This window comes from Phyllostomus hastatus, unplaced genomic scaffold (assembly GCF_019186645.2).
Source record: "Phyllostomus hastatus isolate PE091 unplaced genomic scaffold, TTU_PhHast_1.1 phas_contig_210, whole genome shotgun sequence".
NCBI classification, from domain to species: domain Eukaryota; kingdom Metazoa; phylum Chordata; class Mammalia; order Chiroptera; family Phyllostomidae; genus Phyllostomus; species Phyllostomus hastatus.
The window spans coordinates 15,458,104-15,472,882 of record NW_025333737.1 but is presented as its reverse complement, the minus strand read 5'-3'; the positions used below and the strand labels follow the sequence as shown (position 1 = coordinate 15,472,882).

Sequence of the window (14,779 nt, the reverse complement as noted above, 5' to 3'; positions counted from 1 at the left end):
TTTAGCTTCACAAAAGGAACACTATGGGGCAAGGGTTTCTGAGGAGGCTGAGGCCTCTGAGCACTGCCAGGCCTCCATGGTGTCCACCTCTCCCTGTCTGAGAGCCATGGCCGAAAGCTGGGTGCAGAGGACGCTGTGGGGCCCCACTCTGCTGGCTGGCACATCCTTTCCCCAGCTGCTGTGGGGGCTGCTTGTGATAGCTCCCAGCTGCCCTTTCTCTGGAGGACTACTTGCACTCACAGGAGCTGTCTTGCCCTCAGACCTTGGCCAATGACTGGTGGATAAGTGGTTACCCAAGGCCAAGTCGTTCACCTCAAAGGTGGGGCTAGAGTCCTGGACAGTGTGGCTCAGCTGGTTGGAGTGTCGTCCCTTAAACTGGAAGGCTGGGTTCCATCCGTGGTCAGGGCACATGCCTGGGTCGCAAGTCCAGTCCCTGGTCGGGCAGTATGAGAGGCAACTGATCCCTGTTTCTCTCTCTCCCTCCTTTCCACTCTCTCTAAAATCAATAAGCATGTCCTTAGGTGTCCTCAGGTGGGGATTTAAAAAAAAGAAGAAAAGGAGGGGCCAGATCTGTGGTGCCATTGGGGCTCCAGAGCCCGGAGGCCTGGATCTGGCTGAAGGAGTTTCCAGCTGAGACCACATTCCTGCCAGCCTCTGACTCCTGCCCCGTCTGCCTCCCTCCCCCCTCCCTCCCTTCCTCCCTCCCTCCCTCCCACTCAGTCACTTAAACAAGAATCCTCACCACACGCTGTGCTTCTAGGGAACCCAACCTCAGAATGCCGTCTTTCTTCTTTCTCTGCCCTCTGCCAGCCCAGTGTTTCTACTCTGCATGGATATTGGCCGGCTGTGGCAGGCGAGGTCTTGTTTCCCACCCTTCCCAGGAAATAGACATGTCTTCCCATGGCGGTGCAGGTGTGTCTGAGTCTTGACTACCAGTGTGGTTACTAGAGGATGGTACTGGAGTCACTGGCAGAGGGACCTATAGTGGCCAGGAGACATTAGTCAGACCCACTGGGAAGCGGGAGGTGCCAGCTCGTGGCTGTTTGAGCCTGGCCTTGAACACCCTCACCTCCAGCATCATGCAGCCCACCTGCGCATACAGTGGTGTGGGTTGCAGACCAGCTTGGGTACTTCTGCCTCACTCCCTGCCTTTCCTCTTATTAACAATCAGATTTTTGTTATTCATCCACCTCTTCCTGGTTCAGACTCCTGGGGAGTGAGTCACTTTCGTGCAAGGTTTAGGAGCCAAGTTTTAAAGCCTTCTTAAGTGAATATTAGGGGAAATAGCACTGAGAGTTACTGCCTGCATTTAAGTAGTATAAGCCCCACCCCTGTCTCTCTCCCGCTCCTACATGCATGCAGTAAAGAGAATAGGTCTTTTCTACTAGGGCCTATGACTCTGCAGTAAAAGATAATACAACACAGGGCACAGGTTGGTGAATGTGTGTGTGTGAGCGTTTCGAGGAATTTAACTAGGATGCAACTTCCACAAGAGAAGGAACCCTGCCTGCATTGTTCACGGCTGAACCTCCAGTGCCCAGCATGTGGTATGAGCTCAATAAATATTTGTTGACTGAATGAATAAATTAACATTAATTGCAAGCCTATTCTGCATCAGATGTTATGCTAATCATTATTAGTGCAAAAATTAATATTTTGTGCCAGCTGGGTACTGGAAATACCAGGGGGAACTTTGTGAAGTCTATAATTGTCTAACTACTATGCTGTACAACTGAAACTAATACAAAATAATATTTAATGTAAACTGTACTTGAAAAATTTCAAAATTAACATCATATGTGCTGTCCCATTAAGGAGCTCACAGTCTAGAAAGAGAAACAGATAGGCAAGCAAAGGGGTTGAACATAAGGGTTGAAATGCAGGGATATGTAAGTGCTGGCAGAACACAGGACAGGACCGACCATTGCTCTGGCCCAGGGAGATCCGAAAAAAGGTGCAGAGAGCAAGGAACATCTGAGTTGAGCCGTGAAGAGTGAGTGGTGTTTGGTAGAGGTCACAGGATGAGAAGGCCTCTGGGCAGGGGACAACATGAACAGAAGCATGAGGATATAAGGCTGACGTGAGGGCAGTGAGCAGTGCACTGGGGTGGCTCATGTGTACCAACCTGTGGCGCATGATGAGAGGCCGCTGGAAAGCAGCTTGAGCCGCCATCATGGAGTTCGGGACCCTCACCAGCCTCTCCGCCCCCATGGGCTGTGTGTTTTCAGGCCATGGCCAGTGCAGCTGTGGGGACTGCCTGTGTGACTCCGACTGGACCGGCTACTACTGTAACTGCACCACGCGCACTGACACCTGCATGTCCAGTAACGGGCTGCTGTGCAGCGGCCGGGGCAAGTGCGAATGCGGCAGCTGCGTCTGCATCCAGCCGGGCTCCTACGGGAACACCTGTGAGAAGTGTCCCACCTGCCCTGATGCCTGCACCTTTAAGAAGTGAGTGGGCAGAGAAGTGAGTTCTAGAGAGTTGGGCGTCACATTGGGGGCTGTAGTGGAGAGGGTCCTCTAGACTAGAACCCCCAGCTCTCCAGGTTTCAAAGCTTTAGCAGGAGGAGTCTGCTGCAGCCACATGGCCAGCTTTCCTCTTTCCCTGAAAACTTTGGGCAAAGCTGGAGGTGGCACCAATGGTGAAGGAGTCAAGCCAGTACCAGCCGGACTCCAGCTGGAGAAGCCCCTCTTCTAGGGTGGCTTCCTGGACCCCTGAGTTAAGAGGGAGGCTAAACCAGATACCTTCTGGGGAACGTTCCAGTGCTGATGTTCTGACTCTGTGGGAGCGGTGGGGCTGGAGTTATGAGAGGCACCGTGTGAAATGGATGTTCACCAGTACAAACGACACTCATGTGGGGGTCAGAGGAAGCTTCTAGCAGCCCAAGTCCCTGAGGATATGCTTACTGATTTTAAAGAGAGGGGAAGGGAGAGAGGAAGAGAGGGAGAGAAATATCGATTGGTTGCCTTTCACACGTGCCCCAACTGGGGACTGAACTTGCAACCTAGACATGTGCCCTTGCCAGGAAATAAACCCACAACCTTTCAGTTTACGGGAGGACACCCAACCAACTGAGCCACTCTGGCCAGAGCTCTCCTTCCACTTCAAGAGGGTGAGAGTAATAGCATCTGTACAGGGCCTTCTGCTTAGAAGACACTCTCCCCCCAGGCTGGTTTAATGCTCTGCTGTCACTGTCTTGAAATTATTAGTAATTTTTGAACAAGGGACCTGATGTTTTCATTTTGCACTGGGTCCCTAATTATGTGACTGGTTGTGACTTTAAGGCTCCCAGGAGTGGCAGAGGGTTCACCCTCCTGTCACAGGCCTGGGTGGAGAAATTTCATGACGGTACCTGGAGGCGTCTGCCTGACAGGCCCTGAACTCCAGACCCGACTCTCTGGGCCCCAGGGATGTCTGACAGGCACTTCTGTTTGTGCGTTTGTTTTCTGAGATGGAGGTGTTTGAGGGTCGGAGTCAGACTAAAGCACTCTTGGGGTTGCTCCTTCCTTGCCTTAACCCCTGTGTCCTCTGTCCTTAGGGAGTGTGTGGAGTGTAAGAAGTTTGAGCGGGGAATCCTATTTGAGGAAAACACCTGCAACCGTTACTGTCGAGATGAGATCGAGTCCGTGAAGGAGCTTAGTAAGTTCAGCGTGTCTTCGTGTTGCATACACCTGGGTTCTAAGTTTCTCTGACTTAATGCAAGAAACCGTCCAACTCTCATCTGTAAAATTGTGACCTCAGAGGCGTGTGGTGCAGTTCTGATGCTCAGTAGACACTTAGTAAAAGCTGACTTCACTGCGGGTCTCCCTGCACTTCTACTGATTTGTTCAGCAGACCCGCCCCTTTCTGCTTCCCGAAGCCCACAGACTCAGCACAATCCTGCCAATGACTTCCAGAGTGTGTATAAATCCTAACTAAATGCCCCTCAAGAAAGGGAAGAGAATGCATCCCATTGTATAGATGAAGAAACTGAGGCACAGAGTGAGAAAGTACTTACCCATGACGGTTTTAGCTTAGTAGGCTAGTAAGCATTTACCAAGAACACCCAGGCATTTGGCTTTTCTGGTTTGGAGTGGAGCCTTCGCCCTGATGGAACTGTAGCCAAAGTCATTATCCTGAAGCCTTTTTGGCTCTTGGTAGCCTCTTGTGGAATGAGACAGAGAGAAATGCAATGGGGAGCAAAACGCTTGCCTGCAATTATTCTGGTTTGTTCTTCAACTTGACGTGCAGGAGATGATCCCTGCTGCTGTCAGCACACCTGATGTGGTTCTCTGGGCCAGGCAGGCGCTGGGCAGTGCCAGGGAGATCGCCATCTCCCACGAAGGCAGGAAACACGTTTTCAGTGGGAGTTACAGAAAGACCCCACCAGTCAGTCAGCTTCTGGTGGGCATGTTATGGAAAAGAGTCCGCTCCCTGGACCCCTTGGCCAGTATCAGGAGTGGGGCTGGGGTGAGGGCAGAGATTTGGGGCCTGAGTCTAAAGAAACAATTTCCCCTCTGGAGGAGACCGTGCTTGCTCTGATTAGTTCAGGCTGCTCAGAGGTGAGATGTTTTTATTATCTGGACCAGCTGGGTATTCCAGGTTAGTGGATAACTATTTCTACACCCCACCCTGCCATAATAATCATAAAAATAAATGCTTTTTAAAATCTTTTTTTAAGATTTTATTTATTTATTTTTAGAGAGGGAAGGGAGAGAGAGAGAGAGAGAGAGAGAAACATCAATGTGCAGTTGCTGGGGGTCATGGCCTGCAACCTAGGCATGTACCCTGACTGGGAATCGAACCTGCAACACTTTGGTTCGCAGCCCGTGCTCAATCCACTGAGCTACGCCAGTCAGGGCTAAAAATAAATGCTTTTTTATATGGAATTTTATTACTTGTAGAAGTTTTAAAAGTATCTTTTCATGCACATTATCTTATCCTTCTCCCAACAACCGAATGGAGTAGAACTATAGTACCACCGTCATCTTCATTTTGAGAATGAAGAAATTGAATCTCAGGGAAGTTAAGTAACTTGCCCAAGCAAATTAGTGATGAGGTAAGATTAGAATTAAATCCTGAAATTCTTACTCTTTCCTTGGTACTGGCATAGCACTGGTTTACTAAATTAAAGGCCTGATGAGTTCAAGTTTATAGGTTGTGCTTGAGACTCATGCTAATCCTGCTCTGTCACGTGCTGTGTGACCTCGGCACATTTGCTCAGTCTCATCGTGTGTCACCTTTAACTGCCGGTTTCATCAGTGTAGGGTATGGTCTCACTGTCAGAGCCACAGGCTCCAGGATGAGGAGGGATGAAGCCTGCAGAACACGATGGGAGAGAGGATGGCTCTGAGGAGCAACTCCGGGACAAAGGCAGAAATGGAGGGACACGAAGGGCTGAGTGTAGAAACTACTGAAAAATCACTGAGCAAGCAGAGAAAGGAAAGAGAGGGAAGGAAGCACCCACTGCTTACTGTACGTCACTTAATTCTCCACCAGCCCTGTGAGGTGAGGGCATCATTTTCCCTCCATAGACAAAGAAAGGGACTCATGGGGTCAAGTGACGCCCCAAGATCACACAGCTGGTAGGTGGTAGAGTCCAACTTTGAATCGGGTTGTGCGGCACTGTTATATCATGTCCCTTCTCGAGGAAGGAATAAGAACCAGAATGGGCCGGTGAGGGACAAAGTACACCAGTCAGGGTCATTTGGAGGCAATTGCCAGCCATGACAGCCATCTCAGATCTAGACATCTTGCCTACTGTCAGGTGTAAGGATTCCTATGTCAGCGTAAAGTTGCATACTTTTGCAGCAATTCAATAAGTGGGGTTTGGGAGTGACCCATTATCCAAGAATTGACCCATTTTTTTCCAGGAATTGACCCATTTTTTCACTTCCCATCTGTCCCTCTCTCCCAGAGGACACTGGCAAGGATGCAGTGAATTGCACCTACAAGAATGAGGATGACTGTGTCATCAGATTCCAGTACTTTGAAGACTCCAGCGGAAAGTCTATCCTGTATGTGGTAGAAGAGCCAGGTGAGCAGACCCCGAGGGCCCCTGGCCCCACCCCCAGGGAGAGGGAGAACCACGTTAGGCAGTTGTTTCACCCATCACGCCTCTTAAATGGAACAGCCAGGTTAAGCCTGACCTTACAAGTGAAAAGTTAGGGCCCGTCATCTGCGGGGCAGGGGGCGGGGGGCGGGGATATAAATACAAATATTAGCAAGAAAGTGGTTTGCTAATTGAGGACATAGAAAAATAAGATGGGTAAGGAGAGGAAGACGGTAAATATGGATCCCATGAAGGGACAAAATAGACCATGGCAGTTTTTCAGGTGATAATGTTAAGAAGTAAAGAATTTAAATTCTAGGACTTTTCAGCACATAGCATCTGCTCTCCTATAAGTTCAATGGTTGCCAAGAGCGACCTGCTTGCCACTGCAGAGGAAGGCCTCGTGGTTGGAGGTGTTGACCCTGCCGGGTTCACCACAAAACCTGGTAAAGGGCTTGAGTCGCCAAGCCCCCCAGCCGTAGGCACTGAGAATCCAGTGCTTGCCCTCCAGGCCCTCTGGGTGCGGGGGGGGGGGGGGCTCACATCATCATATGCCAACCACAGGTTTGCCACCCTCCAACCCAGTAGGTTTGCTTGCTTTTCCTTACCCCCTCGTCTCCTTCCTTTCCCCTAAACAACAGATTAAGACAGGAATGACGAGGAAATAGTTTTGAGAACTTATTCTGTATCAGGCACTGCGCCAGGTGCTGGGAATATAACAGTAAATAAGGCAGAGATGGCCCTCACAGACTTGGGGGAGACAGTAATGTAAGTCAGTAATGACACTGCAAAGGGATAAGGGCCACAGGGTGGTGGGTGGGATGGACAAGAACTTGGTAGTGAAGGAGCAATCTCCCAAGGCAGAGGCTAAGTCAGCTGGTCACTTGACATTCTTGACAGCTGTAGAGAGTCCTTCATCTCATTCCTTAGACCAGAGGCCAGCAAACTTTTCTGTAAAGGGCCAGATGTTAAATATTCCTGGCTGTGTGAGCCAGGTGGTCTCTGTGCTGTGACTGCCCGACTCTGCCATAGTAGCAGGAGAGCAGCCATGGACACAGGTAAATGAGGAGTTTGCTGTATTTACAAAACAGGTGGCAAGCAGTACTTGGCTCGTGGCCCAGTTTGCTGGCCCCTGCTTTACAGCAGTGGTTGTGAAACTTTCGTGTATTTCCTCATTAAAGAAAAATCCAGAGTCCTGAGCCCCGACTTGTTTCCACAAAACTTTGCCCTTGTGTTCTTCATTAATTCTCTTGGTAATCAGGCTGTTCCCCAATATGTTCAGGCGATAATGCTTTAGATACATCACTTCCCCCAGTGAGCCTTCTCAGAGGTCCTCCCGCCTCCTCCAGCCTCATTCTGCTGACGAGGTTTGGTGCTGCTGTTTGATTCTCACAGCAGCCCTGCTTCCTTGAAAGGGCCTTGACCACCCTGTTAAATTGCTTCTTCCATCACCTGCCTCCCTCAGTAGCTCATAAGCCTCGTGAACATAGGATCTGTCTGTCTTATCAATTGTTGTATCCCCATCCTTGGCTCAGTCCTCTACAAAGAAGATAATAAATGGCTTGTGAATGAATTAATAGGGCTGATTATTCCTAGGAGACAGCCAGGCTTATATACATCTTGATATCTGTTAGGAGCGTTTGGCTGCTTGGAGAAGGGCAGGGGTGAAAGTGGGAAAGGGGCTGCTACATCGGTGTCACCCGGGGTGTGCCTGTCCCCGTGGGCAGGGGAGATCATAGTGTCCTTGCCTGTGATACTATTTATCCACCTTCGCCAGAGCTCTCAGCCTTCATAGGGGAAAAGGAAGAGAAAGGAAGGGCATCGCCTTAGTTTTATTTAGTGACTCAAGGGAAAGCTGACACGGGAAAATGAGAGGGAAGTGTGGGGCTGGGTCTGTGGGGAGCAGGTGTGGATTATTTGCACGTGACTTTCTCACGCTTTTCCATCCACCTGTGTTAACACGTTTCACAGATTCTTCCGCACCTACCTTTTTGATACCTTTGCCCCTTCTCGCTTCAGAAGGGTGGTATGTTCTTGCTTTTATACTCAGCTGTTTTAAGTCACTTAGCTGCCTCACTCTGAGTATATAGTCTTGCAGATTGTTTCATCTCTTTGCTACAATAATCCTTGCTGGTGCTCCTGCTGTGTCAGCTTACCAAAATCTTGGTCTGGGTATTCTGAGACTAGAACAAAGATGACGGTGACCTGGGGTGGTACAAATAACCTGGGGTCAGGGGTAACTTTTCTGCCTTGCTGACAGTAGGCCCCTTCCCCATGTTAGGGGATGGGACCCAGACCCATATTTCTGATCCTGATGCCCCGAAGTCCCAAGTTCTGCCTCTCCTCTCACCCCCACCCCCACCCTGATCCATTCTCAGGGGCTCTGGTTCAGAGTAGAATGTAGCATCTGGGGTCCTGGAATAGAGGAGGAGATTCTTTTCATTCTCTTCCCTAACTCATGTGCTGCCGGAGGCTTTCTTGGAAGGGCCGAGCCACGGCAGGGTTGTAAAGAGAGCACAGCCAAAGGGTTTGGCATTGGCTACGTGGTGTTAGCCCTGAGCTGGATACGAGTGCCTGATACGACACAGTGTGTCCATGCAATATCTGGTGCATGCTTATGCCAAAAAGTTACTCATTGTTATGAACAAATTAATTGGACTTCCTGTACTTTTGTTTGTCAAATCGGCTAACCCTGCCCAGTCTTTCCTGACGCCGCTTTCCTTCCCTTTCCATGGGTCCTCATCTCTGTGAGGAGCTGGGAGGGCTCTCCAGAAACCCCCAGTCTTGTCTGCAGGAAGCCTGCCATCCATCCCTTTCGGGACAGATGGTTAACAGATGTCCCCCAACCCCACGAAGACCTCCTGGCACTCTCTCTGTCCTCCCTACACTGACATGCAGAAATGAAGAGATTTCACTTTGGGATTTGAGGGTCCGCCCCACCTCAGTCTTCAAGAGAATTCATAATTGCTTTTCCCAGAAGAACTGGGGCCCTTCACTCCTGGGAACTCAGACGCTGGAAACTCACTGCTTCTCTCCAGGAGCTCTTTTAATTATAGACAGCTTGCAATTTGGTGGCTTGGGAAAATGCCAGCCTGGGTTTGTGGTGGTGGTTGTTTTGGGGTAGTGTGTGGTGAGCATGGGGTGTATGTTTAGAGAAGAAGGTGGGAGACAGTGTGGAAGGTGGGTGTGGCCTCCTCTGCAGACCCATCAATAGGCATATCTGCACACACTTAATTACATAACACCTGAGAAGTTACTGGAGTGAAGTCACCCACCAGACACCTGTGGTTTATGGGAAGCAGAGCTCTGCTGACTGTACTTCTCCTGGCCCTCAAGGCGTGACGTGCCTCTGTCTGTGTTGGTTGTTGACTGAGGTTGAAGAGGAAGTCGGCTTTCAATAGGGTTAGGATTTTAGATGACTAAATGTTTTGGGAAGGAACCCAAAATATTGTCTTGGTTGGCAGGCCACCTGGTGTCTAAGTATGCTGAAAAGGTCATTAGGGTCCCCAGTCTGCAGGGCAGTAAACATCTGAACCAGGGGACAAACTCAAACACCTACAGGAGCCAGGTAAATAAATTGGTGAAAACAGCCAGGTGTCACAAGAACGCCAGTAATCACGGCAGCTGATGTTTGCTGAGCCCTGACTCCATGCCAGGCACTGTTATGAGTTCTTCAAATTCCTTAATTATTCCTCAGAGCGAGGTCTCAAAGTCAGTGCTGCTAGTTTCTCCACTTTAAAGATGGTAGAACCAGGAAACACACCCAGAAAGGTTAAATAATTTATCAAAGGTCACATGGCTAAGGAAGTGGTGAGCCTGGATTCCAAGTGGGCAGGCTGGCTCCAGAGCCCGCAGTAGCACAAGCCCCGTGACAAGCCACACGCTGCTGCTGTGTGGTGGACAGCAGAGGGAGCGGTGCGGGCTCTGGCCAATGTGTCCCCCTAACACGGGCGGCTGCTGCTCAGTCCTCACCAGTTGCTGACCTGTAGGAACCTAGGTTCTATGTTTCCAGATCTTTTGATTTTTTTTTTTTAAAGAAGAGCCCTGGCCAGAGTGGCTCAGTTGGTTGGGCATTGTTCTGCGAAGTGAAAGGTCACTGGTTCGATTCCCAGTCAGGGGCACATGCCTGGGTTGCAAGGTTGGTCCCCGTTGGGATGCGTACAGCATATCAGTGTTTCTCTCCCTTTCTTTCTCCCTCCTTTTTCCTCTCTCTAAAAATAAATAAATAAACTATTTAAGAAATAAAAATAAATGAATAAAAAGAACCTGAAATTTCAAGGGGAGACTCCTGATTGTTCAATGTTGCCAATACAATCAAATTTTTAATACAGGCTGTGTGAACCCACATCAAGTAGACTAGATTTTGCCCTTGGGGGACAGGCTCACGACCTGATTTAAGCCACTCGGGACAGATTATTTTCGTCCTAAAAGTTGCCCCCTCTCCTTGAAAAAATTAATTGATTTTTTTATAAGTCCTGTTTCCTTCAGAGAATTTTCTAGTACATTATTCTTTGTCAGGAAGCTCTTATTTTTAGCCAATTGAAGTGATTCCTGTGTCAGTCACAGCCACTGTGCTCTGTGCTGTCTCCTGACAGAGTGTCCCAAGGGCCCTGACATCCTGGTGGTCCTGCTTTCAGTGATGGGGGCCATTCTGCTCATCGGCCTTGCTACTCTGCTCATCTGGAAGCTCCTCATCACCATCCATGATCGGAAGGAGTTTGCGAAATTTGAGGAAGAGCGAGCCAGAGCAAAATGGGACACGGTAAGAGACTGGGCTGTGTAGCGCCGGACGTTTTCCTAAGTCATTGGTTTGGAGCCTGAAGCAGACACAGCAGATGCTCACAGCGGCCAGGTTCCGCCAGCGGTTTTCCAGCTAGCCTGTGATCTGGGCGTTGGGAGATGGTCTAGCTGTCCTGCGGTCCTTACGCCTCCTGGAAACTGCCTGACCATGGGCTGACTGAGCACAGACAGGGCCCAACGCTCTGAACACGGTGAAGAGATGAAAAGGAAACAACCTCCAATTGAGGGAGACGGGACACACTTGAGACTCCAACACGGAGAACATAGAATATATAACTAACATACATTATATACCAATGAGGTTTTAGCTCGTTAAACACAAAAAGGGAAAATATAACAATGGCTAACATTTCCTGAGGAGTTACCACGTACCAGGAACTGTTCTAAATGTTCTTTGTGAATTAACTTATTTTATCCCTATAACAACCCTGTGTGATAGGCCACATTATGATGCCCACCTGCAGATAAGTGAGCACGGAGAAGTGGGAGGGAATTACGTTTCCCCTCTTTGGGTCAGCCTCTTAGAAATAATAGCAGGGTGTCATTCCATCCTATGTTCTTTTTTTCTCAAATGATGACAACTTCCAAATCAGACTCCACCTTTGTGTTCCCTACAGATTATCTCGATTGAATCCAAGCAAGCATTTTTTGAGAATTTAGTATGGTCTTCATTTTACTCTATTTTCCTTTGGCTTATTTTCTACATTTCAGCTTTTTTTTTTCTGGACCTTCCAAATGGCTATTTGACTCCCTGACTGTCCAAGTTTAGGCTGTGGGTTTGTTCCCATTTGATGGTGACCCCAGGCCTTCGTGCCCCAGAGTCCCAAGGAGCTGAGATGTTTCTGTTCAGACGGTGTAGAAACCCTGAACCTCTGATGCACACAAGAATGTATTGTGTTTCTTGGAGCTACCACTGAGGACTACCAGACCTTATGGGGTTTGTCACTTTTTATTAGAAAATGACTTGAGAAATCCAGCGAGGATCTCACTGTTTCATGATAACACGACTGTTTGTGGGTAGTGCTGGAAGGGATGAGATGAGATCGTTTTCCGAAGTGTTTTGGCACAAGCTGTCCTCTGTGTTCCGCACACCGCCTTCTACACTTCTCCTCCCCGCCCACCTCCCCAGCAGGGTAAAGGAAAGCGGGGAGAAGAGCAGCAGGGAGAGGGTGGGAGAGAGGGAGGAAACTGTCGGTTGCAAGCCGTCTGAAGTGTGTTGGGATCACCTAAAAGGGGTGGGATGAATTTAGCCCCTTAGAAGTAGTGGCAGGGGGCCCTCAACCTTCTCTTATTTCCTGTCCATTCCCATCTTACGAGTGACTGTGCGAATACAGTGCGCACCAAGCTGTTTCATCGGTGGTGTTTCCCAGAGAAGGGTGTCTTGGGCACATGTCTCAGAGCAAACGTAAGCCTCGAGGATGGGGTAGAATTGAAGATTCACTGTATGACCCTTTTCTGTTCTCTCCTCAGGCCAACAACCCGCTGTATAAAGAGGCCACGTCCACCTTCACCAACATCACCTACCGGGGCACTTAATGACAAGCAGTTTGGCCTCAGATCACTGTCAGACTGTCCCTGTGTCTCTGCCCGGATTGTGGGCATCTCTGCTGTCGTGTTTACAGGGGGCGAGATCTGTGGGGTGGGAGTGGGGACTTGGAGTGGGGTGGGGTGGGGAGAATGTCAGTGCGTGGGAGTGTGGATCCAGGTGCATGAGTGGGCGAGAGTGCTGCGTGTGTGGGAAGGTGTCATTTAAAACTTGTGCCGTGTCCCAGATCAACGGAGCTCCTCGGCCTTTGTCCTCCGAACACCTCCTTCAGGGATTCTCCCTGCTTAACCCGAGGGTGATCTACGAGGCTGAGCAGGTGTTCCTCATTACCTCAGTGAGAGCCTGCCAGCCTTCTCAGGCCATTCTCCCTGAAGGGAAGAGCGGGGCCACTCGTGCCAGAGAAAGGGACCTTGACTCCACCCTGAGCTGATGGTTCTTGGGCCTGACTCTTAGCTGCTGTGGTAGCAACTGCGGGGCTCTGCAGCCTTGTTGTGTGACCTGTACCTCTGCCCCCTCTCCCCTCCCTCTGGCTGAGGGAGAAATCAGGGGAGAGCTGAACCATCAGAGCTGCCTGTGCCTTTTGCCATTGTCCCAGTCCCGCATGGCTCTCTCAGAAGGGGAGCCCTGGCTACCTGATTCTTCGATCTGTTGGGAGAGAGGATGGCAGGGCCACCCAGGGCTCATGCATGACCTGGGGGAATGTGCCAGGCCCCCCCCCCCAGTTCAAAATGATAACCCCCTCAGACTTGCCCCCTTGGCAGCTCCACTCTAGAGGTCTGTGTGGAAGCATTTCGCCCTGGGACCAGCACCACCTCTTACCTCCTACTCCCACGTTCTCACTGCTGTAGACGTTTGCTGCATCCCGGGACTTGCACGACCAAAGCTTTTCCTCCCAGGGAGGGTGCTGTCCAGAGGTCTGGCCTGCCCTTCAGGCCTGCTGCTCCTTGTCCAAGGCATCTCCACACACCCTACCCTGTGCTTTTGTGTGCTGCACCCATCCACAGGGCTGAGTGCATTTATCTACCTCCGGGGCATCTTGTGAAGGAGCCATTCCCACAGGTCTCTGAGTCTGCTGGGCCTGAGCGCCGGTGGCCACACATGCTGATGGCCCAGTTATATCGGCATGTGTGGCCTATTCTCCTGAGGGCTGGACCACCTCATTTTTAACTCAGTCATTAATCTGAGAGGCCACAAGTGCAATTTTATTTTATTTTTCTCACTGGGGCACCTGAAACCACGATGAGGCTTGCTTAAACGGAAGGAACATGTATATAAACCCACTTGTATTATATTTGTAATTTTATTTGGTGACAAGGAAGGAGAGTACAAAAAAACCACACAGACTTGGGCTGGATACAGACAGCCCCACGTGGCATCATTCATAGCAAGTCAGTGTCCAGTGGCTGGATCTGAAAGGACTGCCTTATCCTGGAAGCCTGTGGGGATGGATGCATGGGCATGCTGGACCTTCCCTGAGGAGCAGGGGTGGGCAAGAGCAGTAGTAGCTGCTCCATTGGTGTTTACATTAACACCCATCCACCCCCCAAGAAAAAGGGGAGGGCCCACAAACTCTGGTTCAGTGATCAGAAAGTCCAAGTCCCGGCCTCAGTGCAGCACCTGAGGAGCCTTTAACCGTAATCAAGGCAAGTCTCTTTCTTCTCCCTGAGGCTCCGTTTTCTATTTGAAAAATGAGGGGTTTGGACCAGCCAGTCCAGAAGGTGTCAGCATTCTAACGTACTGGGGCTTACTGTGACAGCAGACACACAGTGAAGCTTCTGTGCGATGTGGGTGTTGTTTGTTTTAGCTGGGAGATCTGAGACCCGGCTTTGGCGAGCACAGATGCCATTCCGTGTCACTGTATTCAGTGAAAAAGCCTCATTCCGTCCTGCCTCAGGGCCCCTTCTCCAACTTGTGTTAGCAGATACATCTCCCGATGTAGCCCTTGAGCTCCACTTAATTCCTATTTCTTAGTTCGCTTTGCACACATCTGCATCTGCGTGTTAGGGAAGAAGAATCCACAAGAAGTAGCAGAAGTTTGTGTTCTCCATCCAGGTGTAAACCTTGAGAATGAGCCTTGGAATTAGGGGTGGGGCAAATGACCACGCCCCGTCTCACCAGTGGGTTACCCTTTACTGTTGGGCATGGTAAGGTAGCAGAGGGATAAGTGAGGAGGGGAGGGATGATAAGGAATCCAAGAAGTTTGGAAACAAACTATGACCTTCAGCTACAGAGGCAAGAGTCCATTAGAGAAGCAGTTGGACATTTTCTGTAGATAAGATGACTTACATAAAGGAACTCTATCAAAGGAGAAAGAATATGTATCCAATGGATTAAAGAATCTTGTGTGAGCTTCTGCAACGAGGCTCATAGGCCTCGGAGACCAGCACTGTTTGTCTATATG

The 14,779-nt window shown here is 49.8% G+C and overlaps 1 protein-coding gene across 1 annotated transcript in view; it reads left to right on the top strand.

The window, feature by feature from the left end:
* Positions 1 to 12,475, top strand: part of ITGB3 (integrin subunit beta 3) — a 45,586-nt gene extending 33,111 nt beyond the window's left edge. Inside the window, exons 11-15 of the mRNA XM_045836704.1 lie at positions 2,229 to 2,451; positions 3,540 to 3,640; positions 5,898 to 6,017; positions 10,628 to 10,794; positions 12,303 to 12,475. Coding sequence (XP_045692660.1) covers positions 2,229 to 2,451; positions 3,540 to 3,640; positions 5,898 to 6,017; positions 10,628 to 10,794; positions 12,303 to 12,368 — 677 coding nt within the window. The 3' untranslated portion in view covers positions 12,369 to 12,475. The remainder of the gene's footprint in view (positions 1 to 2,228; positions 2,452 to 3,539; positions 3,641 to 5,897; positions 6,018 to 10,627; positions 10,795 to 12,302) is intronic.
* The last annotated feature ends 2,304 nt before the right edge of the window (positions 12,476 to 14,779 follow it).